This window comes from Pelophylax lessonae (assembly GCF_965119305.1).
Source record: "Pelophylax lessonae genome assembly, chromosome: 4".
Classification (NCBI taxonomy): domain Eukaryota; kingdom Metazoa; phylum Chordata; class Amphibia; order Anura; family Ranidae; genus Pelophylax; species Pelophylax lessonae.
Window position 1 is genome coordinate 525842760 of NC_138771.1, and position 24869 is coordinate 525867628.

The following is a 24869-nucleotide window of genomic DNA, read 5'->3' on the forward strand; positions in this document are numbered from 1 at the left end:
GCATCAGCAAGCATGAAGCACACTAAATAGGTTCACCCAGTGGCTAAATTTTGTACGGACACTTAAACTGCATGCTCACTTCTATACTAGCAACATACTTCCTGTCAAATGCCTTGTAGGCACTCTGGAGCCAACTGAGAGATGGTTTATTGCGACTATTTAGGCCATAGTGAAAGTACACAACAGTGTAGTCATTCTCCACATACTGATCCAATGTATACTTCAGGTATCTGAAAACACAAAATAAACAAGGATATTATTTAAAACTGAATCATAGAACACTAAAGGCACACAAAGACAATGCAGTCCAAACTACTATTATTAAAGGTGCGGCCTACAGGGTTATCATCCTCTACCTGACCTGAAACAAGCACTCAGCTAGTGAAGTCTGGGAAGACCGAACACCTCGGTTCTTGGATAAGAGAAAGGAAGGAAGAGAAGACTGGATAGAGAAAGGGAGGAGGAGGAAGATGAGAGAGACAGAGAAAGAGAGAAAGAGAGAGAGAGAGAGAGTCAGAGAGAGACAAAGAAAGAGGAGGGGAGAAGGGAAGAGAGAGATAAAGAAAGAGAGGAGGAGAGGGAAGATGGGGGGGGGGGGGAGAGAGAAAGAGAAGAGGAGGGGGAAGCTAAGAGAAGACTGGAGCGAGGGGGGAGAGAGAGAGAGAGAGAGAGAGAGAGAGAGAGAGAGAGAGAGAGAGAGAGGGGGGGGGAGGGGGGAGAGAGGGGGGAGACGAGAGAGTGGGAAGAGAGAGAGAGAGAGAGAGAGAGAGAGAGAGAGAGAGAGGGGGAAGAGAGAGAGAGGAGGGGGAGAAGAGGAGAGAGTGATAAAGAAAGAGAGGAGGAGAGGGGGGAGAGAGAGAAGAGGAGGAGGAAGATAAGAGAAGACTGGAGTGAGGGGGGAGAGGGAGAGCAGGGGAGGGCTGGCAGCCTTAAGCCTGGGGGGCAAATCCGGTCAAGTGGCCCGTTGAACTACCGAATCAACTCACCATCCATGCCCAGCTTTTTAGTGGGACTGAGATATTGCAACAGACAAATCTGACACAAAGTGACACTTTTTGGGGACCAGTGACACTAATACAGTGATCAGTGCTAAAAAATGCACTGCTACTGTATAAATGACAATTGCAGGAAAGGGGTTAACACTAGGGGTGATCAAGGGGTTAAGTTTGCTCCTAGGGAATGCTTTCTTACTGTGTGGGGGATGGATGTACTAGAGAAAATAAAAAGATCTGTGTTTCAGCTCAGCTGAAACACAGATCTCCATCTTCCTGTGACAGAACAGCCGTCTGCCTTGTTTACAAAGGCAGACCGCCGTTCTGTCATTCTCCTGCATGATCGCAGGTGACCTGCTGATTGGCTCCTGCTGTGTCGCGTCCCCTAGAACCCGTGCACAAAATCAAGCATCGGTATGTGATTTTGAACAGCCAGGCCGCCCTGCCACACTATATATGCGGTGAGCGGTCTGGAAGTGGTTAAGCTGGATGAGTGGGTCCTGTAGTCCTTCACTAGTTGGGGGATCGGGGGTGGGTGACACATGCTGAGCTCTGAGGGGCTTATGCAAGGACCTGTAGTCCTTCACTTTTGGGGGGATTACATCCCCAAAAGCAAAGGACTGCAAGTCCCAGCATGAACCCTGGCTGAGATCTACACACGTGACCTCCTCCTTTGCGGCCAGCTTACGCTCCCATGACACAAGGGGGAGCCCTAGGGGACCTCAGGGACCCAATACCTTTAAAGAGGTTGTAAACCCATGAAACTATTTTTTTGCTGCAACCTGAAAGAGAAACCCATAATGAGCTAGTATGCATTGCATACTAGCTCATTATGAAATACTTACCTTAGAACGAGCCCCGCCGTGCTGCCCGCTTACCTGTATGACGGGCGACATGTCCAGTCACCCGTCTTCCGGGATCGCGGCATCCTTCCATCTGATTGGCCGGAGCCGCGGGAGCCGACGGTCACGGCACCGGACTCTGAAGGAACGGCACCAGCGGTCGTTCCTTCAGAGAGCATGCGCCAGTGACGTCACTGGCTGCATGTCAGGTAAATATCTCCTAAACGGTACATGTTTAGGAGATATTTACAGTACCTATAGGTAAGCCTTATCATAGGATCACCTATAGATACAAGTGTCAGAGGAGGGTTTACTTCCTCTTTAAAGAGGTTGTAAACCCACCTCACAAACTTTTACCTATAGGTAAGCCTATATTAAGGCTTACCTATAGGTGCTATAAATATCTCCCAAACTTGCACCGTTTAGGAGATATTTAGAGTGCATACTGCCGATTATGTCATCGGCGCAGGCGCTCTGAAGGAACGGCCACCCGTGCCGTTCCTTCAGAGCTCAGTGCCGTGAACGGCGGCTCCCACGCGCAGGCGCGGGAGTGATGTAATCGCGCCTCCGGCCAATCAGATGGCCGGAGGACGCGAACCCGGAAGCAGGATGGCCGGACATGTCGCCGTCCTGTCGCTAAGGTGGCGGCACGGAGGGGGGCTTCGTTTTAAGGTAAGCACTACATAATGAGCTAGTATGCGATGCATACTAGCTCATTATGCCTTTCTCTTTACAGGGCTTTTTTTTTCTCGTTTTTTTTTTGGGGGACTTTACTTCCTCTTTAAAGAGGAAATAAACCCTCCTCGGACACTTTTACCTATAGGTAAGCCTATATTAAGGCTTACCTATAAGTACTGTAAATATCTCCTAAACATGTACCGTTTAGGAGATATTTACCTGACATGCAGCCAGTGACGTCACTGGGGCATGCGCTCTGAAGGAACAGCCGCTGGTGCCGTTCCTTCAGAGTCCGGTGCCGTGACCGTCGGCTCCCGCGTGGGAGTGACGTCACCGCGGCTCCGGCCAATCAGATGGCCGGATGCCGCGATCCCGGAAGACGGGCGACTGGACATGTCGCCCGTCATCCAGCTAAGCGGGCGGCACGGCGGGGGCTCGTTCTAAGGTAAGTATTTCATAATGAGCTAGTATGCGATGCATACTAGCTCATTATGTCTTTCTCTTGCAGGGTCAAAAAGAAAAAAAAAAAAAGGGTTTACAACCTCTTTAACTGGCCTGTATACAGCATGTATATTGATGTCTAGCTGCTCCTGGCTCTAAATACTTGTCTCATACCTGTATAATACAGGTATGAGACAGGTATATAGTGCCAGGAACAGCTAGACATCAATATACATGCTGTATACAGTGCCAGGGGGTAAGTACAGGGAAAAAATGTCCACATGTTGTCCACACATGACACTTTTTTTTTTTTGTCACTCACTGGAAATTCTTCTCCGAGTCCCGACCACGTCCTCACAGACACTGTCCACCGCAGCAGCCAGCAGGTAACTTCACTTTAAATCTGGATTGCCGCCGTAAGTTTACCAGGCCAGGCCAGCCCTCTCTTCTGCATCGGCCCCACGTTGATGGATGGAGGGAGAAGCCGGAGGTGGGTGGGGCCGAGCGGCTGGGGCCAGTAATTGGTGCGGAGGACGGCTGACCGAGGCGCTTTGCATGATGGGTCCTCCTCTCTGCTCTGGAGACCGTGACGTCACTGGTTGCTAGACGCTAAGCGGTGATCTAGCAACCAGGTCTCCAGGGCAGGGCAGTCGCCGGCCGCGGCCAGCAGGAACTTCCAGGAAGTGACAGACAGTGTCAGCGTGTGACTGTGTAAGTGCCTGAGCGCCTCCCATTTTCAATTCAATGCATTAGAGTACCGACTACCGACTGACCCAAGATACTGAGCGGCCTTTTCTGAGGGGGATCAGATCGGCCCGGGGGGAAATTGCCACCTTGCCCACCGGCCCAGCCCGCCCCTGAGGGAGAGAGAGAGAGAGAGAGAGGGGGGGGAGAGAAGAGAAGGAAAATGAGGAGGGGGAAGAGGAGAAAGAGGAGAGGGAAGAGAAGAAAGAGGAGAGGGAAGAGAAGAGAGAGAAAGAGGAGGGGGGAGAGAAGAGAGAGAAAGAGGAGGGGGGAGAGAAGAGAGAGAAAGAGGAGGGGGGAGAGAAGAGAGAAAGCAGGAGGAAGAGAAGAGAGAAAGCAGGAGGAAGATAAGAGAGAAAGGAGAAGGAAGATAAGAGAGAAAGGAGAAGGAAGATAAGAGAGAAAGGAGAAGGAAGATAAGAGAGAAAGGAGAAGGAAGATAAGAGAGAAAGGAGAAGGAAGATAAGAGAGAAAGGAGAAGGAAGATAAGAGAAAAAGGAGGAGGAAGGTAAAAGAGAGAAAGCAGGAGGAAGGTAAAAGAGAGAAAGCAGGAGGAAGGTAAAAGAGAGAAAGCAGGAGGAAGGTAAAAGAGAGAAAGCAGGAGGAAGATGAGAGAGAAAGGAGGAGGAAGATAAGAGAGAAAGGAGGAGGAAGATAAGAGAGAGATAAAAAAGGAGGATAAGATTGGGGAGAAAAAGAATGAAAGAATGAATTGGGGAGAGGAAATGAGAAGGGGGAAGATAAGAGAGAGATAAACAAAGAGTAATAAGAAGAGAGAGAGAGAGGATGAAAGATTATGAGAGGTGGGGCAAGGAGAGGGGAAAAAAAAACCTACAAATCTGAATCTAAAACAGCATAATCAAAATATGCAAGTAAGTGATAGTCTCCTCAAAATGTATTATAAATATATTGAAATAATAATTCAAAATGTGTACTCAGTAAAAGCACTTAATAGTTTCTCTTTAACCTTACAAAACGTTATTTTTTATTCCAATTCCTTTAATGTTATAGCCTATAAATATCTACTAATTAAGTAGACAGTGTGTTGCCTGCAGCTTCTGTACAAGTTATTACAAGTCGCCCTTAATTGACACCGTGATTGATGTCGCCCAAAACATACTTATTAGATGCATCATTACCAGATGGAATCTGTAACTTCTAAGAAAATCAAGTTTTTGTTTTTTTTTTAAAGCGCAGTTCAGTCATTAGTTGCCAAATCCCTTGTGTTCAATTTGCAGAAAACAGGTTAAGACGGCAGGAACTTCAAACGCTCGAGATCTTGCACAGAAAATTTCTGCCTATAGTCCGCAAAGTGACATTTTAGTAAACGTAGAAATCGCTGGGGCAAATAGATTTTTTTACCTCGAGCCTCAGGCTATAAAAGTAAAGAGATTTAGCCTTTCCCAAGAAGAGTCAGAACTCATAAACATCTCCTTGACCCATGGGTCAATTTTTTTTAGAATTAAATATGATCTATGCAATAAGAATATTTATTGAAGGGAACCGATAAAGTCCGAATTTTCTATAAATGATAAATTCCTTCAGTGCAGCAGAGAAGGATCAGTAAATTCACTTATGTGGATAAGTTAGCTCTAATTTGTCTTGTGCACAAAATGAATTGTGAAAGGTGTATTTCCATTAAGTGGTATTATCGTTGAATGTATTCATATCGATGTGTATTGTTCATACTCTGGTTGCCACATAACTGTTCTCTGCGGAGGGGCTTTAAGCAGTTAAAGAGACCGTGTCACCAGACCATTCATTTCTTTTTCAATATTTTATTGTATTATAATTGTCAATAATATTCTTGTGACAACCAAGACAAGGTATGAATACTTCCATTTGGTTATGTGGCCCTTAACTCACATATCAAATTGCTTTGTCATACATGTAATAATTATGCCAGTATAAAGTGTATCCTAACCATCTTAATATTTTCTTTGCTGTCAAACAAATATATAGCCTCAGTTAGCTGGAGGCACAGGTATAGCTCTACATAACACCAGTATTCACAACAAATCACAACAGAAGAGGGAAAAAAGAAGAAGTGAATGTCCTAAAGTAGTATGCCCGAACTAGACCATTCATCTTAACAACAGTTTTCCCATATTATTTATGCGTTTAACATATTTTATGCATGTTATTCACCTGTAAAAGCCTCCCTTCTGTAGACCAGGGATGAGCTTCAGGTTTAGGTTAACCATGAGTTCAACCTGAACCTAGGCTGTTTGCAGTTAATTCACCAAATAGGGCAACTAAAAGGTCAAATGTGGCCCATTCACTCTCCCGCCCGATCGTCCAGCTACTGCAGCCAAAGTCATTCATTTAGTAATGGTATTACTACTGCCACTAAATAACAGTTTCTGGTTGTCCACCCGCTAGCTGGTTGGTTTAAAATTGTAAAGAAGTCAGGGGACATCTCGTGTGAGGCCATTGACCTGCACATGCCCCACGTCATGTGCAGGTGTAGGGTCCCTCAAGCATGCTATTTAACTACCCCAATACTGGGCACTTAAACCCCCTTCCTTCCCAGACCAATTTTCAGCTTTTAGCGCTGTTGCATTTTGAATGACAATTGCGCGGTCATGCAACACTGCACCTAAACCAAATTTGTGTCATTTTTTCCTTTCTTTCTTTTGGTGGTATTTGATCAACACCAGTTTTTTTCTTTTTTGGTGCACAAATAAAAAAAGACGGAAAAGTTTGAAAAAAAAAAAAAAAAAGTTTTTTTGTTTAGGTTATAAGATGTTGTAAATAGATACGTTTTTTCCTGCACTGGTGAGCACTGATGACGCCGCACTGACAGGCACTGATGAGGAGACACTGATGGGGTGGCACTGATATGCAGCACTGATGGGCACTGATAGGTAGCACTGATATGCAGCACTGATGGGCACTGATATGTGGCACTGATATATAGCACTGATATGCAGCATTGGTGGGCACTGATAGGCAGCACTGATGGGCACTGATCGGCGGCACTGATGGGCACTGATAGGTGGCACTGATCGGCACTGATCGGCGGCACTGATGTACACTGATAGGCAGCACTGGTGGGCAATAATGGGCACTGGTGGGTGGCACTGATAGATGGCAATAATGGGCACTGGTGGGCAGCACTGATAGATGGCATTGGTGGGCAGCACTGATAGGGAGGGCACCACTGGCAGGCTCTCTGAGCCCTGTTTGCCATCCCTGGTGGCCATGGTGGGCATCCCTGGTGGTCATCCCTGGTGGTCATGGGTGGGCATCCCTGGTGGCTCCAGTGGCACCCCCCCCCCCCCTCCCAGGGCTGCACTGGTAATCAATGTTCTGATTACCAGCACAGACCCCCCCCCCCCCTGTGATCAGTGAGTAATTAGAAATACTCACTGATCCCCCCGGCTGCAGTATCGATCCTCTCTTCTTCTCCTCACTGACGGGATCTGTCAGGAGGAGAAGAGATCGAAGCCGTTACAACGGCTCTGTTTACGTTACATGACAGCTGTGATTGGACACAGCCGTCATGTGATCAGGAGGGCCAATCACAGGGCCCTCCTGCTGCATCTTGTTGCTCTGTGTCTGAGGGACACAGGCACATCGAGATCGCGCCAGAACGTCCGATCAGAAGGACGAGACTCCCACCCGGCCGTATATGTACAGTGGCCGGGTGGGAGGTGGTTAAAGGATTTGTGTAATTTTAATCTTGCTCTTTAAGACACATTAAAAGACCCTACCCATTGACCGTTTTTTTTTTTTTTTTTCCATTTGGTACATGTTGATGCCCATCTATTTGTGTCCTTTTGACTAAAAGCTGGCAAATCAGCCTTGAAAAGGCAAGAACAAAAATTACAAGATTTGGCTCCGATAAACTTCAACAAGGTTGCTATGTTTGGGGTTTGTGGATTTTTTTTCAAGTGCTCAGTGAAGATCCAGCACACCAAACTTTGGCCTAGTGTAGACATTCAAAAGCCCTGAAACTGCCACTGGGTCCACCATCTTATATACACACACTGCTCAAAAAAATTTAAAGAAACACTTTGAAAACACATCAGATATGAATGGGGAAAAATATCATGCTGGATATATATACTGATATAGACTGGGTAATTTGTTAGGAAGGTAAGGATGCCACATCCTTTGATGAAAATTAAAATATCACCCTTAAGAGGGTTGAATTCAAAGACACCCCAAAAATCAAAGTGAAAAAATGATGCAGCAAACGAGTCCATTTTGCTGAAATTTCATTGCAGCAACTCAAAATGGTACTCAGTGGTTTGTATGGCCCCCACGTGCTTGTATGCATGCCCGACAACGTCGGGGCATGTTTCTTTTGAGACGATGGATGGTGTCCTGGGGTATTTCCTCCCAGATCTGGACCAGGGCATCACTGAGCTCCTGAACAGACTGAGGTGCAACCAGGCGGCATGGGATGGACTGAAACATAATGTCCCAGAGGTGTTCTATTGGATTTTGGTCAGGCGTGTGTGGGGGCAATTCAATGGTATCAATTCCTTCATCCTCATGGAACTGGCTGCATACTCTCGCCACATGAGGCCAGGCATTGTCGTGCACCAGGAGGAACCCAGGACCCACTGCACTAGCATAGGTTAGACAATGGGTCCAAGGATTTAATTCCAATTTCTAATGGCAGTCAGGGTGCCATGGTCTAGCCTGTAGAGGTCTTCGCGTCCCTCCATGGATATGCCTCCCCAGACCATCACTGACCCACCACCACACTGGTCATGCTGAACGATGTTACAGGCAGCATTACATTCTCCACAGCTTCTCCAGACCCTTTAACGTCTGTCACATGTGCTCAGGGTGAACCTGCTCTCATCTGTGAAAGCACAGGGTGCCAGTGGTAGACCTGCAAATTCTGGTGTTCAATGTCAAATGCCAATCGAGCTCCATGGTGGCAGGTAGTGAGCACAGGGCCAACTAGAGGATGTCAGGCCCTCATGCAAACCCTCATTAAGTCTCTTTCTGATTGTTTGGTCAGAGACATTCACGCCAGTGGCCTGCTTGAGGTTATTTTGTAGGGCTCTGGCAGTGTTCATCCTGTTCCTCCGTGCAAAAAGAAACAGATACTGGGCCTGCTGATGGGTAAGGACCTTCTACTGCCCTGTCCAGCTCTCCTACAGTAACTGCTGTCTCCTAGAATCTCCTCCATGCTCTTGAGACTGTGCTGGGAGACACAGCAAACCTTCTGGCAATGGCGCGTATTGCACGTATAACTCCTGGAGGAGTTGGACTGCCTGTTCAACCTTTATAGGTTCCAGGCAGTGGCGGCCCGTGCATAGGGGGCACCGGAGCGCCGCCCCCCCCCTAAAAAAAAGAAGAAAAAAAAATAGAAAAAAAAAAAATAGAAAAAAAAAAAATGACAAAAAAAAAATAAAGTTTTGAAAAAAAAAAAAAAAAAATTGGGTTCGCAGGCCTATGCACTCGGCCTGGTGGATATGGAGGGGGGTGGGGTTTACGACCCAGAAGAGGTGCCGATTGGCTGCCTTCTGGGGGCGTAACCTGGGTACAGCCAAAAGCGCAGCGCCACCCCCACCTTCGTGATATCCTGGCTGTGATTGGTCCAGTCTCCAGCCTGGACCAATCATCATCCAGGACATCGCTGACTCGCAATGGGGGCGGTGCCGGTGCGTGCGTCAGTCACGCACCGTCACCGCCCATCTCCTTCCCGCCGCCCGGACCGGAACTGAAGACAGAAGACTGAAGAGGAGGACGTCCGCGCTGCTCGTCTCGGTTCCCGGAATCCCGTCAGAAGGTAAGTGATTGCAGCCGGCCTGTACCATCACCTGTGCCATCCCTATGCCATCACCTGTGCCATCCCTATGCCATCACCTGTGCCATCACCTGTGCCATGCCTATGCCATCACCTATGCCATCACCTGTGCCATGCCTATGCCATCACCTGTGCCATCACCTGTGCCATGCCTATACCATCACGTGCCATGCCTATGCCATCACCTGTGCCATGCCTGTACCATGACCTCAAAGTCATGCAATTTTTTTACCGTGTTTTTTGCCGCGAAGCAATACCTATTACATTTTTCTTTTTGCGCCCCCCCAAAAATTTTGAGCACCAGCCGCCACTGGTTCCAGGTATTGCCTCATGCTATCAGTAGAGACACTGACCCTAACTAAGTCTAAAACTAGTGACAAACAGTCAGAAAAAATGAGTAGGGAAATAAAATTTCAGTAGCCTCCACATGTAAACCATTCCTGTTTTGGGGGCTGTTGCATGGTGCAACTGTTGTTAATTTTATTGACACCAAAGCATCTCAAATGTGAAATTGATTAACAACTCCCTCCGCTACTTAACTGACCAGATCAATATCCCAGGAGTTGAATTGACTTGATGCTACACTCTGATTAAAATAGTGTTCCTTCAATTTTTTGGAGCAGTGTATATACATACACATATATACACACATATACACACACATACATATATATATATATATATATATATACACATACATACAGTACATACACACATACACACTGTATATATACATACATATACATACACACACAGGCACAAACATACACTATATTGTCAAAAGTATTGGGACACCTGCCTTTACACGCACATCAACTGTAATGGCATCCCAGTCTTAGTCCGTAGGGTTCAATATTGCGTTGGCCCACCCTTTGCAGCTATAACAGCTTCAACTCTTCTGGAAAGCCTGTCCACAGGGTTTAGGAGTGTGTCTGTGGGAATGTTTAACCGATCTTCCAGAAGCACATTTGTGAGGACTGATATGGACTTGAAGGCCTGGCTCACAGTCTCCGCTCTAATTCATCCCAAAGGTTTTCTATCGGGTTGAAGTCAGGACTCTGTGCAGGCCAGTCAAGTTCCTCCACCCAAAAATCGCTCATCCATGTCTTTTTGGACCTTGCTTTGTGCACTGGTCCAAATCATTTGGTGGAGGGGGGATTATGGTGTGGGGTTATTTTTCAGGGCTTGGGCTTGGCCCTTTAGTTCCAGTGAAAGAAACGCTTAAGGCGTCAGCATACCAAGATATTTTGGATAATTTAATGCTCCCAACTTTGTGGGAACAGTTTGGGGATGGCCCCTTCCCGTTCCAACATGACTGCACACCAGTACACAAAGCAAGGTCCATAAAGACATGGATGAGTAAGTTTGGGGTGGAGAACCATGACTGGCTTTGAGAGTCCTAACATCAACCCGATAGAACACCTTAACGATGAATTAGAGCGGGGACTGCGAGCCAGGCCTTCTTGTCAAACATCAGTGCTTGACCTCACAAATGCGCTTCTAGAAGAATAGTCAAACATTCCCATAGACACACTACTAAATCTTGTGGACAGCCTTCCCAGAGACGTTGAAGCTGTTATAGCTGGAAAGGGTGGGCCAACTCAATAATAAACCCTATGGACTAAGACTGGGATGCCATTAAAGTGTGTGTGTGTGTGTATATATATAAAGGCAGGCGTCCCAATACTTTGGTAATATATACATACACACTGTATGTATAAAGCATATATATATATATATATATATATATATATATATATATATATATATATATATATATATATATATATATATATATATATATATACACACACACACACACACATATATATATATATATATATATATATATATACACACACTCCTAAGGCCAGCGTTAAGCCATTAATTAATAAATCACAATAATTCAAAGGCAAACAAAAATTACTGTGTAAAAGTTGGATTAGCTATGATCCATACTCTAGCAGACGAACGTGATCAATCTCATGACACGGCGGTAAGCGGCAACAACTGAACGTAATCACGGTCCGACCTGAGTTATCGTCACCTAGAAAACACAGAAATTCTGGGATCAGACAATTGGACTGTTGGGTTTCTTACTATTTTTCTGTTTTTGCATGCTCATAATATTTTGTAAGAAAATGAGGAGAGACAAAAGATTTTTGTTTAATCTACAAGAATTGTCAGTCGCATTTCATAACATTTGGTTTTAAGGGTTCAATATGTGCACCGATTGCTTCCTCCTAAATTATATTTAAAAAATTATTATACAGTAAAGAAGCCATTGCCCACTCATGCTTTTACAAAGGTGCAACAAAAAAACTAAATTATCAGGTGTTCTGATTGAAATGTATTGCTCCTCACAGAGCCAGGACTGACATAGACCCAAATGTTTAGCCTGGGGGAGAATAGATCTGTGAATAGATTTCAAGAGCAGGACATTCGAATTACACAGGGCATTCACAGCATAGCAGTAAAGTGACTCAGCAGAAGCGGTAAAGAGTGGGGTCTACTTTGCCATCTGCTGGCTACAAGTGTACAAAGCAGTCAGTCTTCACGTTTACCTGATTAAATGGAAATAAAAATTAAATATATATATATTTTTTTGAGCTCGTAACATAAAATAAATCCACTATGCATTCATTTGAAGGAATATGCGCTCACCGATAATACGCTGCAAGGTTTCTTCAAAGAACTATTTACCTTAGTGTGTCTTCCCAAAATAAATCAGACCCTCTGCTGAAATGAGATGCATGTTGCGGAGCTTTGATCTGTTTAGTTCTAAAAATCTAATAAGCCTAAAAACCTATTACCAGACCCCGAATGTTTGTTTAAATTATATTATACTTAAGAATTGGCTAATCCGGTAAGATACAGCACAAACATTGCCGGGAGTTCAGGCTCGGAGACCGGGCTGCAATGTGGAAGGAATGCAAAAAGGGTTTCGTGGCAACGTTTCTGTACTTTCATATCCAAAACACACAGCCGCTCTGCTGCTTTGATTAAAGCCAAACTCCAGCCAAAAACGTTTTTTATTTAGTTTACAATACAGCGTGGAAGGGATAGAGGCATGGTCATGTTGCAACTGCTACCTTTACGTTTAAATTATAACTCCTACCTTAGCTCCCGTTCACACCGCTGCGATTTATTATGCGATTTGACCGCTTGAAATTGCATTACAAGTCACACCCCATTGTCAGCTACAGAACCATGCAAATTGCCGCAACTCATGTCACATCGACTTTGAAAAAGGTTCCTGCACTACGTTTTGCCAATTTCATTGCGGCTTGCATAGATTTCTGTTGTATGAATTCTCAATTAAATCGGCAGTGCAAATCGCACTGATGTGTGGCTTTGAAATCGCTCTGAAGTAGTGAACGCTGTGAGCGAGGGCTTAGTCCCCAGAGGGGAGATTTTCACTTAGCTGGCTGGCCAGCAAACACAGGACTTGTTGCCAATGTTGTTAACTGAAAAATTGATCAGGCTGATTGTTTTCTCAGAAAAGGTGAAAACTTTACTTTATATTATTTAACTTGTATAACTTTATATATATTCGATTTCATCTGTGTTTTTACAGTTGTTACTGAAACAGCACTAGAGGGGAAATCCTGCAATTGGGACACTTGTTCCAGTGACAACTAAGCCTTCTTTCACACGGGCGCACCGCCCAACGGAATCCTTTCTGCTCAGCGGGGGATTGATCCGCTGATCCCCGCTGAGCAGGCGGATGACAGCTCCGTCTCTGCTATGTGTGCGGAGACGGAGCTGTCAGATGCCCGCTCTCCTCTATGGGGAGATCGGATGAGAACGGACCGCCTGTGGAAAAAACAATCCTAAAAAATATATATTGTAAAGTCATGAAGTTAGTGAAAAAATGTATAAAAATATATATATGAAAAGTCCACAAATAATGAGTGATGGTATCCAGTGATAAAGGTGTCACCAGTGTAGAATCCTAAAAAACAAGCAGTATCCTCCAATGAGTGCAATGGCCGCCCACCTTAGTAAAAGACTGGGACACTTGGAAAAGTCACGTGTTTGCTTACAATTTTCCACGCTGTGTGATCCAGGGACCCCTTGGTCCTATATGTAACATACCCAGGGCTGGTGCTAGACTATTTTACGCCCTAGGCAAGACCATCTACTTGCACCCCCCCCAAAAAAGAAAAAAAAAAAAGGGAAATGGTTAAAAACTCCTCTATGTCATACCCAGTGACCCTGATCTGATGCTTCCTCCATGTTATGCTCTCATACCTAGTGATCCCCATATTCCTCCATGTCACGCCCGGGGATCCTGATGTCCCTCCATGTCACACCCAGGGACCCGGATGTTTTGTCCATGTCACACCTTGGTACCCCAATATTCCTCCATGTCATGCTGTGATACCCACTAACCCCAATGTTTCTCCATGTCATGCTGTCATACCCAGTGACCCCAATGTTCCTCTATGTAAGACCCTGATATTCCTCCATGTCACACCTGGGGACCCTGATGTTCATCCATGTCACACCTGGGGACCCTGATGTTCCTCCATGTCACACCTGGGGACCCTGATGTTCATCCATGTCACACCTGGGGACCCTAATGTTTCTCTGTGTCACATCTGGGGACCCCATTCCCCCGTGGCACACCCAGGGACCCAAATTCCTCATGGCTCACCTGGTGACCCCGAACCCCTGTTACACCCGGTGACCCCTATCCCCCATGTCACACCTGGTGACTCTGATTCCCCATGGCACACCTGATGACCCCGATTCCCTTTCATAGCAGGGATGCTCCATGTAACACCCAGGGACCCCGATCCCCTGTTCTGGGCACACTCATTGGGCGGTATGAAGAGAGTGGCCCGCACTCTGCCCTCCTTCACTGTGATCCTGCTGATTCCTTCTCCCAGGACACTCCTCTCCTGGACCACAGTGCTCACCACAGCTCCAACTGGCTCCTGGTGGAGGGAAAAGCAGCAGTCAGGGAGCTCCACACTTATTTCATCGCCAACCTCCTCAGACCCTTCCGGTGCCTCGTTGCTTCTGCTACAGTAATGGTTCTGCCCTCCAGTGCCGAGCTCTGGCTCAGGTTCAGCTCTCCTCAGCTCCCTGCTTAATACCGACCCAGGGAAATAAACAGCTGCCCATCAGCTCAGTGCAGAGAGTCACTTCCTGCATGGGGTTAAGGCCGCTTAGCTCCAGCCGAAGAGGATTATCATTCAGGCAGCACGCTGGTGGACTCACTTCCTGTCTCCTTGGGCCCCCTAACAGTGGTGGAAAGCCAGGGCCTAGTAGTTCTGCACTGCCCAAGAAACCTGGCATCTTCCACTGCCCCTTCTTCCTACCCCACGGACGCCCCTCCCCTCAGCTCACAAGGATCATTCATGATGGAGAGAGAGTGCAGAGACATGGCTGCGCCCCTAGGTGGCAATGCGCCCTAGGCGGCTGTCTAGTTTGCCTAGTGGAAGCACCGGCCCTGAACATACCTGCATCCATGTGCTTATTTGTAAGTCACTACTTTTTGTAAATAAATTGTGTTTTTATATACTACGCTATGGAGATGCCTATTTGTTTTTCATGAGCTGACCATTAGCTGCTATGGAGGAATTCTTACAACTGGATTGCTTAATATGAATGTGCGAATGTAATTTACTAAAGTGAGCGGCCATTGCACTCATTGGTGGATACTGCTTGTTTTTTGGGATTCTGCACTGGTGAAACCTTTATCACTGGTTACAATCACTTGTGGACTTTTATTTATATATATATATATATATATATATATATATATTTTATACATTTTTTCACACACTTTAAGGACTTTACAATATTTTTATATTTTTTTATATTACACTACTTCATGTGGGTTTAATTATTCACTTGTGCTTCTAATTATGCATGCTGTGCGCTTTATTTATATTTGTTATGCACATTTTTTATACTTGAACATTGTTATTTATCTGAGGGTCCTCATTTGTTTTATGTTATTTACATGTTGTTTTTTTGCTTTAGCGCTGATTTGATGCTTTCTTATTATTATTATTGTATGTGGCGACACTACAGAAATTGGATGCGATTGCCTTTCATTCATTTCATTCTATATTACCTGTGCTTTCTCTCTACCTTGCAAATACTGGTTAGCGCATTGGTTTTACTGATCCTATTATTGTAATTATCATTAGATTTGGTGGCTGCATTAGTTTTCTTTTCTTGGGATTTTCCCCCTCTGTTTTTTCCTGGTGATCTGGCCAGTAACAAACCTCTTGTATTAGTGAGACACAATTCTGGATGAACGAGCTCAGGAGCCAAAACAGACAGCAGCACTGTCAGTCTGGGGGGTAGGGTAGTGTTAAATATATCAACAGATTTAGATACATTCACAAATTGAAGCAAAACTCCAGCTTACACTGTAACTGCCGGTTCACACTGATCCGACTTGTCAGGCGACTTGGTCGCCTGACAACTAGCTTCCAGTGCTGTGCAATGGAACCATTCTAATCAGAGCGACTCAAGTCGCTCCAACTTAGAAAAAGGTTCCTGCACAATTTTTTTGCAAAGTCGGAGTGAATTGCATTGACTTCCATTATGAGAAGTCGTTGCAAGCCGTTCATTAGTCGCCCGAAGTCGGGGCGACTTCGAGTCGGATCAGTGTGAACCGACTCTAATCAGTTACAGCAAACAATTGTTTTCCTTTTGGGATAAAGGTTTTGCATGAATAAATAAAACCTGAACCTATTTTGATAAACTCTGCCAATGTTAAGTCGTTTCTCTCTTCCATGTAAACTGATACATTCTGCTAGAGGGCTTGAGAAACACAACAGAATTGCTGGATGGATCAGCAGATGAAAATAGAAGAGAGAAAAAGAAAACTAATGCAGCCATCACATCTAAGAATTGGTAAACTGAAATATAATAAATATTTACTTTTGGATTTAATACTGTGTTAATTTCTCACAATGAATAAGGGGATTAGAAGCATATTTGCATGAATTGTGGATACATATCCTGGTGACAACGGATGTCACCACTGATGTTGGAGAGAAGGCCTGGCTCGCACTCTATTTCATTCTCGGGTTGAGGTCAGTATTCTGTGCAGGTTCCTCAACCTCAAACTCACTCATCTATGTCTTTATGGACCTTGTTTTGTGCACTAGTCCAAATCATTTGGTGGAGGGGGGATTATGGAGTGGGGTTGTTCTTAAGGGGTTGGGCTTGGCCCCCTTGTTCCATTGAAGGGAACTATTAAGGCTTGTGGGCCAAATCCGGCCCTCCAGGGCATTTCATGTGGCCCTTGCACCTCTCCTGCAGCTGCGGTACCCCCCTTATGCAGCCGTGGAGAGGCTTGTCTCTGCCTTCCTATCTCAACAGTCAGCAACAGAGAGAAGGGCAGAGCCTCTCCTACAGATCCTGTGCCTGTGCAGTCACAGCACCCCCTTGTCTCTGCTTCTCCTTGTCTCAGCATTCAGCAGACCCCAGGCCTCCTCTGGTCCTCCAGATCCTGGATTTTCTGCTTCCCAGCTCTGCCCCCAGCTTCTTCCCAGCAGCAGCACAAGGTAAGTGGGGTGCATTGTTATGTATGGGAGGGTGGGACTCTTGACTTCTGATAGTGGAGGGCTCTTGACATCTGATGTAATAGGGGTGAGGTGCTCTGGACATCTAGTCTTACAGATGCAACCATCCCTTTGAGGGCAACCATAATGCTGATGCGGCCCGCAATTAAATTGAGTTTGACACCCCTGTCTTAAGGCGTCAGCATACCAAGACATTTTGGACAATTTCATGCTCCCAACTTTGTGGGAAAAGTTTGGGGATGGCTCCTTCCTGTTCCAACATGACTGCGCACCAGTGCACAAACAAGGTCCATAAAGATATGGATGAGCAAGTTTGGGGTGGAGGAACATGACTGGCCTGCAAATAGTCCGGACCTAAACCACATAGAACACCTTTGGGATGAATTAGTCGGAAACTGCGAGCCAGACCTTCTCTCCAACATCAGTGCCCAGCCTCACAAACATGCTTCTGGAAATATAATCAAACATTCCCATAGACACACTCCTAAAACTTGTGGACAGCCTTCCCAGAAGCTGGTATAGCTGCAAAGGGTGGAGCAACTCAATACTGAACCATACTGATTAAAGACTGGGGTGCCATTAAAATTCATGTGCGTGTAAAGGCAGGCATCCCAATACTTTTGGCAATATAGTGTACATATGATTAGGGATCTACCGATATAGTTTTTTCGTTGCCGATACCGATATTTTGGCCATTGCATATCGGTATCGGCTGATATGGGCCGATATTTTGTACATCCTATGTCAGGGTCCGAGACTAGACTTCTCCTCCAACCATTAGGTGGTGATGCGCATGTAAGGGTAAAATGATGTCACACAGCATAATTCAGTTTACAAAGGTTATTGAATATGCCACTCACATATGTACAAATTAAAGATATAAGCAATTCCACATTAGCAGATTTGCTGGTAGATCGGTATCTCTCACCCACTTGCCGTAAGTGACACCCGGGTGACACCGCTCCATCTGGCATACAATGACGATCTCGGAGGTCACGTGGTCACGCCGGGCGTGACCACGCATGTGACCTCCGAGATCGTATGTCGAACGGAGCGGTATCACCCGGGTGTCACTTACGGCAAGTGGGTGAGAGACGGATCGGTATCGGGTGGGTGGGAGATGGAGCGGGTTAGAGACAAAGCAGTATTGACTGGATGCCGAACGGAGCGGTATCACCCAGGTATCACTTACGGCAAGTGGGTGAGAGATACCTATCTGCCAGCAGATCTGCTAATGTGGAATTGCTTATATCTTTAATTTGTACATACAGTGGGTACGGAAAGTATTCAGACCCCCTTAAATTTTTCACTCTTTGTTATATTGCAGCCATTTGCTAAAATCATTTAGGTTCATTCTTCTTCCTCATGAATGTACACATAGCACCCCATACTGACAGAAAAACACAGAATTGTTGACATTGTTGCAGATTTATTAAAAAAGAAAAACTGAAATATCACATGGTCCTAAGTATTCAGACCCTTTGCTCAGTATTTAGTAGAAGCCCCCTTTTGATCTAATACAGCCAGGAGTCTTTTTGGTAAAGATGCAACAAGTCTTTCACACCTGGATTTGGGGATCCTCTGCCATTCCTCCTTGCAGATCCTCTCCAGTTCTGTCAGGTTGGATGGTAAACGTTGGTGGACAGCCATTTTTAGGTCTCTCCAGAGATGCTCAATTGGGTTTAAGTCAGGGCTCTGGCTGGGCCATTCAAGAACAGTCACGGAGTTGTTGTGAAGCCACTCCTTCGTTATTTTAGCTTTGTGCTTATGGTCATTGTCTTGTTGGAAGGTAAACCTTCGGCCCAGTCTGAGGTCCAGAGCAGTCTGGAGAAGGTTTTTGTCCAGGATATCCCTTTACTTGGCCACATTCATCTTTCCCTCGATTGCAACCAGTCGTCCTGTCCCTGCAGCTGAAAAACACCCCCACAGCATGATGCTGCCACCACCATGCTTCACTGTTGGGACTGTATTGGACAGGTGATGAGCAGTGCCTGGTTTTCTCCACACATACCGCTTAGAATTAAGGCCAAAAAGTTCCATTTTGGTCTCATCAGACCAGAGAATCTTATTTCTCACCATCTTGGAGTCCTTGAGGTGTTTTTTAGCAAACTCCATGCGGGCTTTCATGTGTCTTACACTGAGGAGAGGCTTCCGTCGGGCCACTCTGCCATAAAGCCCCGACTGGTGGAGGGCTGCAGTGATGGTTGACTTTCTACAACTTGACTGCATCTCTGGAGCTCAGCCACAGTGATCTTTGGGTTCTTCTTTACCTCTTTCACCAAGGCTCTTCTCCCCTGATAGCCAGCTCTAGGAAGGGTTCTGGTCATACCAAACGTCTTCCATTTGAGGATTATGGAGGCCAATGTGCTCTTAGGAACCTTAAGTGCAGCAGAAATCTTTTTGTAACCTTGGCCAGATCTGTGCCTTGCCACAATTCTGTCTCTGAGCTCTTCAGGCAGTTCCTTTGACCTCATGATTCTCATTTGCTCTGACATGCATTGTTATCTGGAAGGTCTTATATAGACAGGTGTGTGGCTTTCCTAATCAAGTCCAATCAGTATAATCAAACAGAGCTGGACTCAAATGAAGGTGTAGAACCATCTCAAGGATGATCAGAAGAAATGGAAAGCACCTGAGTTAAATATATGAGTGTCACAGCAAAGGGTCTGAATACTTAGGACCATGTGATATTTCAGTTTTTCTTTTTTAATAAATCTGCAACAATGTCAACAATTCTGTGTTTTTCCGTCAATATGGGGAGCTGTGTGTACATTCATGAGGAAGAAGAATGAACTTAAATGATTTTAGCAAATGGCTGCAATATAACAAAGAGTGAAAAATTTAAGGGGGTCTGAATACTTTCCGTACCCACTGTATGTGAGTCCACATAAAACCCACAAAAGTGGCATCTCTGTATAGGAGCAAAAAGTGGCTCGGGAAGAAAACACTGGAAGAGAACACAAGCGCATACTAAGTGTAGCTTTGAAGATGGTAATGAGGTTTAAAAAGGAGTGTTACTCACAAAAGTAATAAAATCATAGGCACATAGTGAATGGTACTGCACATGTAGTCCTCTGCATCATCATGACCTGGGCAACGCACATCTTTGTGGAACAGGCTGATGGATCCAGGCTCAATGTCCACCGGTGGATCCGGCGCTTCCGGATCTCATGGAATGCGCTGCAAGGCTGGCAGGACGCCACTTCCCGGAACTGACACGAGAAGGTAGGTGTCGCGTATGGGAAGCATACTTCCTTAGGCCTGATTTTTGCCTGTGATTTTATCCCTTTTGTGAGTACCACTCCTTTTCAGGTCTCATGCACAGTGGAGGTTTTTACAGCTGCTGTTTTTGGCATCAGACGTTTTTTTCTACAGCCAGTAAACTCCCCAGCATGTTATCCTAGGTGTCCATGCACACATAGGTTGTTATCAGCAGTTTTTGGCAGGGGCGTTTTCTGGCTGGAAAAAAACCCCAGAACTAGTGGGTTTTAAGAGGCGTTTTTCAGCTGTAAAAATGCTCTAACTCTAAAAGCTAAAAACGCCAAAAAACATGGCTATTTGGTGTTGATCAACGTTTTTAAGCCATAGGCGAGTATAGTTTTGCTATAAAAAAGCTAAAAAATACAACAGCTAAAAAACGCTGAAAAGTGCTGAAAAACGCTACTGTAAAAAAGCTACAGTTTTCTACTGACGTTTTGATAACGTCCAGTGTGCATGAGGCCTTAAACCTCAAGTCTTCAAAGCTACACTTAGTAGGCGCTTGTGTTCTCTTCCAGTGATAAAATAAGCAATGGTGCATATGTGTGCATTGGTAAAGCAATGTGTGCTGTAAGCAAACTGCTGTAACCCATTTATAAAAGTGGTGACAAGGTCTCTGCAAAGGTCATTCTGATGCTTCATATAAATTAAACTCAGTAACGAGTGTGTACCCTAAGGGCATACCTGTAACAGAGCATAAGGGGTGCAGAAAATATAGGGGGCCCCAAGGCTGGTTACAAAATAAATTACGCAAGTACCAAACATAATTTGAGAAAATTATTGAATACATAATTTGGTTTTTTTTGTACAATTCATATTCAGTACTACTGTAAAAAGTATTGAAATACATATCTCAATTTTTTTCTTGTTTTGCTAACAGTAATCCACACTGTGGTTGCCTGACTAAATTGGCACTGATCAATGGTGACGGCATCTGAAGGATGCAGTCACTGTTGAGCCGATAATTTTCCTCCCGACTCTTGCATTCAACCCACACCTCAAAATAGTTCCTTAATTGGAGATTAGAGAGGCACCTTAATGGTTTTGCCACATCACACATAGTATTGGTTCCACTGTACCCTAAAGATGACCAGTCAGTAAATACATTCCAGTACCTTTACTTATCAGTGTATACACACATCTGCCTATATCACACTTGTTGTCTACAACTTACCTGCTACATGAATTATACCATGACGGGCAATGTCATAGTAGGGATCATTTACACTGACATCATTAAATTCTCGGGTACCACCATCCATGACTGTGATTCCACCCAACTGCGCCTGTTCTTCTTCATCTCTCTGCAGTTCTGAAAGAGTTATAAGAATGCTATATGGGATAACACACATACACACACACACGATATCTCAGAAAAGTGAGTACACCCCTCACATTTTTGTAAATAATATTCTATTCCTTTTCATGTGATAACACTGAAGAAATTAAACTTTGCTACAATGTAAAGTAGTGAGTGTACAGATTGTATAACAGTGTATATTTGCTGTCCCCTCAAAATAACTCAACACACAGTCATTAATGTCTAAACCGCTGGCAACAAAAGTGAGTACACACCTAAGTGGAAGTGTCCAAATTGGGCCCAAAGTGTAAATATTTTGTGTGGCCACCATTATTTTCCAGCACTGCCTTAACACTTTTGAGCATGGAGTTCATCAGAGCTTCACAGGTTGCCACTGGAGTCCTCTTCCACTCCTCCATGACGACATCACGGAGCTGGTGGATGTTAGAGACCTTGCGCTCCTTCACCTTCCATTTGAGAATGCCCCTCAGATGCTCAATAGGGTTTAGGTCTGGAGACATGCTTGGCCAGTCCATCACCTTTACCCTCAGCTTCTTTAGCAAGGCAGTGGTTATCCTGGCAGTGGTCAATTGGGGTCGTTATCATGTTGGAATACTGTTCTTCGACCCAGTCCCTGAAGGGAGGGGATTATGCTCTGCTTCAGTATGTCACAGTACATGTTGGTATTCATTGTTCCCTCAATAAACTGTAGCTCCCCAGTGCCGGAAGCACTCATGCAGCCCCAGACCATGACACTCCCATCACCATGCTTGACTGTAGGTAAGACACACTTGTCTTTTTACTCCTCACCTGGTTGCCACCACACATGCTTGACACCATCTGAACCAAAAAGGTTTATCTTGGTCTCATCAGACCACAGGACATTGTTCCAGTAATCCCTGTCCTTAGTCTGCTTGTCTTCAGCAAACTGTTTGTGGGCTTTCTTGTGCATCATCTTTAGAAGAGGCTTCCTTCTGGGACGACAGCCATGCAGACCAATTTGATGCAGTGTGCGGAGTATGGTCTGAGCACTGACAGGCTGACCCCCCCCCCACCCCTTCAACCTCTGCAGCAATGCTGGCAGCACTCATACGTCTATTTCCCAAAGACAACCTCTGTATATGACGCTGAGCACGTGCACTCAACTTCTTTGGTCGACCATGGTGAGGCTTGTTCTGAGAGGAACCTGTCCTGTTAAACCACTGTATGGTCTTGGCCACCTTGCTGCAGCTCAGTTTCAGGGTCTTGGCAATCTTCTTATAGCCTAGGCCATCTTTAGGTAGAGCAACAATTCTTTTTTTCAGATCCTCAGAGAGTTCTTTGCCATGAGGTGCCATGTTGAACTTCTAGTGACCAGTATGAGAGAGTGAGAGCGATAACACAAAATTTAACACACCTGCTCCTCATTCACACCTGAGACCTTGTAACACATGACATTGGGGAGGGAAAATGGCTAATTGGGCCCAATTTGGATATTTTCACTTAGGGGTGTACTCACGTTTGTTGCCAGCAGTTTAGATATTAATAGCTGTGTGTTGAGTTATTTTAAGGGGACAGCAAATTTATACTGTCATGCAAGCTGTACACTCACTACTTTACATTGTAGCAAAGTGTAATTTCTTCAGTGTTGTCACGTGAAAAGATATAACAAAATATTTACAAAAATGTGAGGGGTGTACTCACTTTTCTGAAACACTGTACATTCATACATACACACACAGCAGATAAAATAAGTATTGAACACGTCATCATTTTCCTAGGTAAATATAATTCTAAATGGTGCTACTGACATAAAATGCTCAACACGTGTCAGTAACAACCCATGCAATCCATACATACAAACAAACCAAAACAAATAAGTTCAGAAATTAAGTTGTGTAATAAAATGGAATGACACAAGGAAAAAATATTAAACACATAAAGAAAGGGAGGTGCAAAAGGCATGGAAAGCCAAGACACCAGCTGAAATCAGTAATTTGAAAGCAATCCTGCCCCTTGTCAGTGCAAAATAATATCCGCTGCTTCAGTCTCAACTGACGGCCAATAAAAAGGTGTCTCACACAAGAAACATCTCATGATGGGTAAAAGCAAAGAGCTCTCTCTAGACCTATGCAAACTTATTGCTGCAAAACATACTAATTGCATTGGTTACAGAAGGATTTCTAAACTTCTGAAATGTTCCAGTGAGCTCTGTGGGGGCCATAATCCAGAAGTGGAAAGAACATAATTTCATCATAAACCGGTCACAATTAGGTGTTCCTAGCAAGATTTCTAACAGAAGTGAAAAGAATTATCAGAGGGGTTGTCCAAGAGCCAAGGAACACTTGTGGGGAGCTTCAGAAAAACCTGGAATTATCAATGTAGCAGAATTTCCAGGCATTGTGCCAGATGTGGGTCTGCCAGGGTTACCGCTAGTAGCAACAGCACATTTAAGCATGTTCTCCAAGTGTGAGCACTGAGACAAGAAATAGTCCAGCATCTTTGGGTTCTGTATTTATTTTAGGAACTTGGATGGGAGAAGGGAATGAGTGGGGTACTCCTCTGGCTCGACTATACACTGTAATGCGACAACTGAGAAAAATGCCTCTTGACGCTGACTTGACGCCAGCTGAATGCCGGTCAACACCGGTTGGCGATTGTTAACGCTGACTTGCGGTCCTGTTAACTCTGTACTAACTTTGACACTTCCCCGGTGACACAAAGTCCTTTGTACTGCTCCCTTTAGCCCTCCTGGCTAAGGGAACTACTTGAAATACTGCTGCAGCTCTTAACACTTCAGGGCCCACACCGGCACCCTCTTTACTCTTATACTTCTCTTCAGGGCTTAGACTCAGGCACCCCCTTTTCTAAGCTTCCTCCTGGTTAGCTGGCTCCTGGATCCCTCTGACCTTCCTGGAGTCGTTTCCTATCCTAGGCAGACCCCGGGGCAGTTTGCAGTACTCACGACTCTGCTTTCCTGGAAACTCCGGCCCCAACAGCACACTGGATCCCTCTCTGCAGCTCAGCTCAACCTTTGGTCCTCTAGGCCGACTGCCCAGGACACCTCCCCTCACACTGACAGGAGGAGAGACAGCCGTCACCCCCCTCCTGGGACTCTGCTTCCCGCCAAAGACGCCCTGACTTATATCCCCCTCCCAGGATGCATTGCAGCAGAATCTGCCCTCTGGGATGGATACAAGCCCTGGTGTGCTATTGGTCAGGTTTCCTCCACTGTCCAATGAGAGCCCTCATTGGATACAGTGGGGAGACTCCCCAACTCAACAGTCACACCTGAGAACACATGAC

General features: G+C 45.2%; 1 protein-coding gene across 1 annotated transcript in view; it reads right to left on the bottom strand.

The window, feature by feature from the left end:
* ARHGAP8 (Rho GTPase activating protein 8) overlaps window positions 1-24869 on the bottom strand; it is a 137517-nt gene that overhangs the window by 86461 nt on the left and 26187 nt on the right. The window contains exons 3-5 of the mRNA XM_082253277.1: window positions 21459-21596; window positions 11430-11517; window positions 99-230 (exon numbers count right to left, since the gene is read on the bottom strand). Of these exons, the coding sequence (XP_082109403.1) occupies window positions 99-230; window positions 11430-11517; window positions 21459-21596 (358 nt within the window). The remainder of the gene's footprint in view (window positions 1-98; window positions 231-11429; window positions 11518-21458; window positions 21597-24869) is intronic.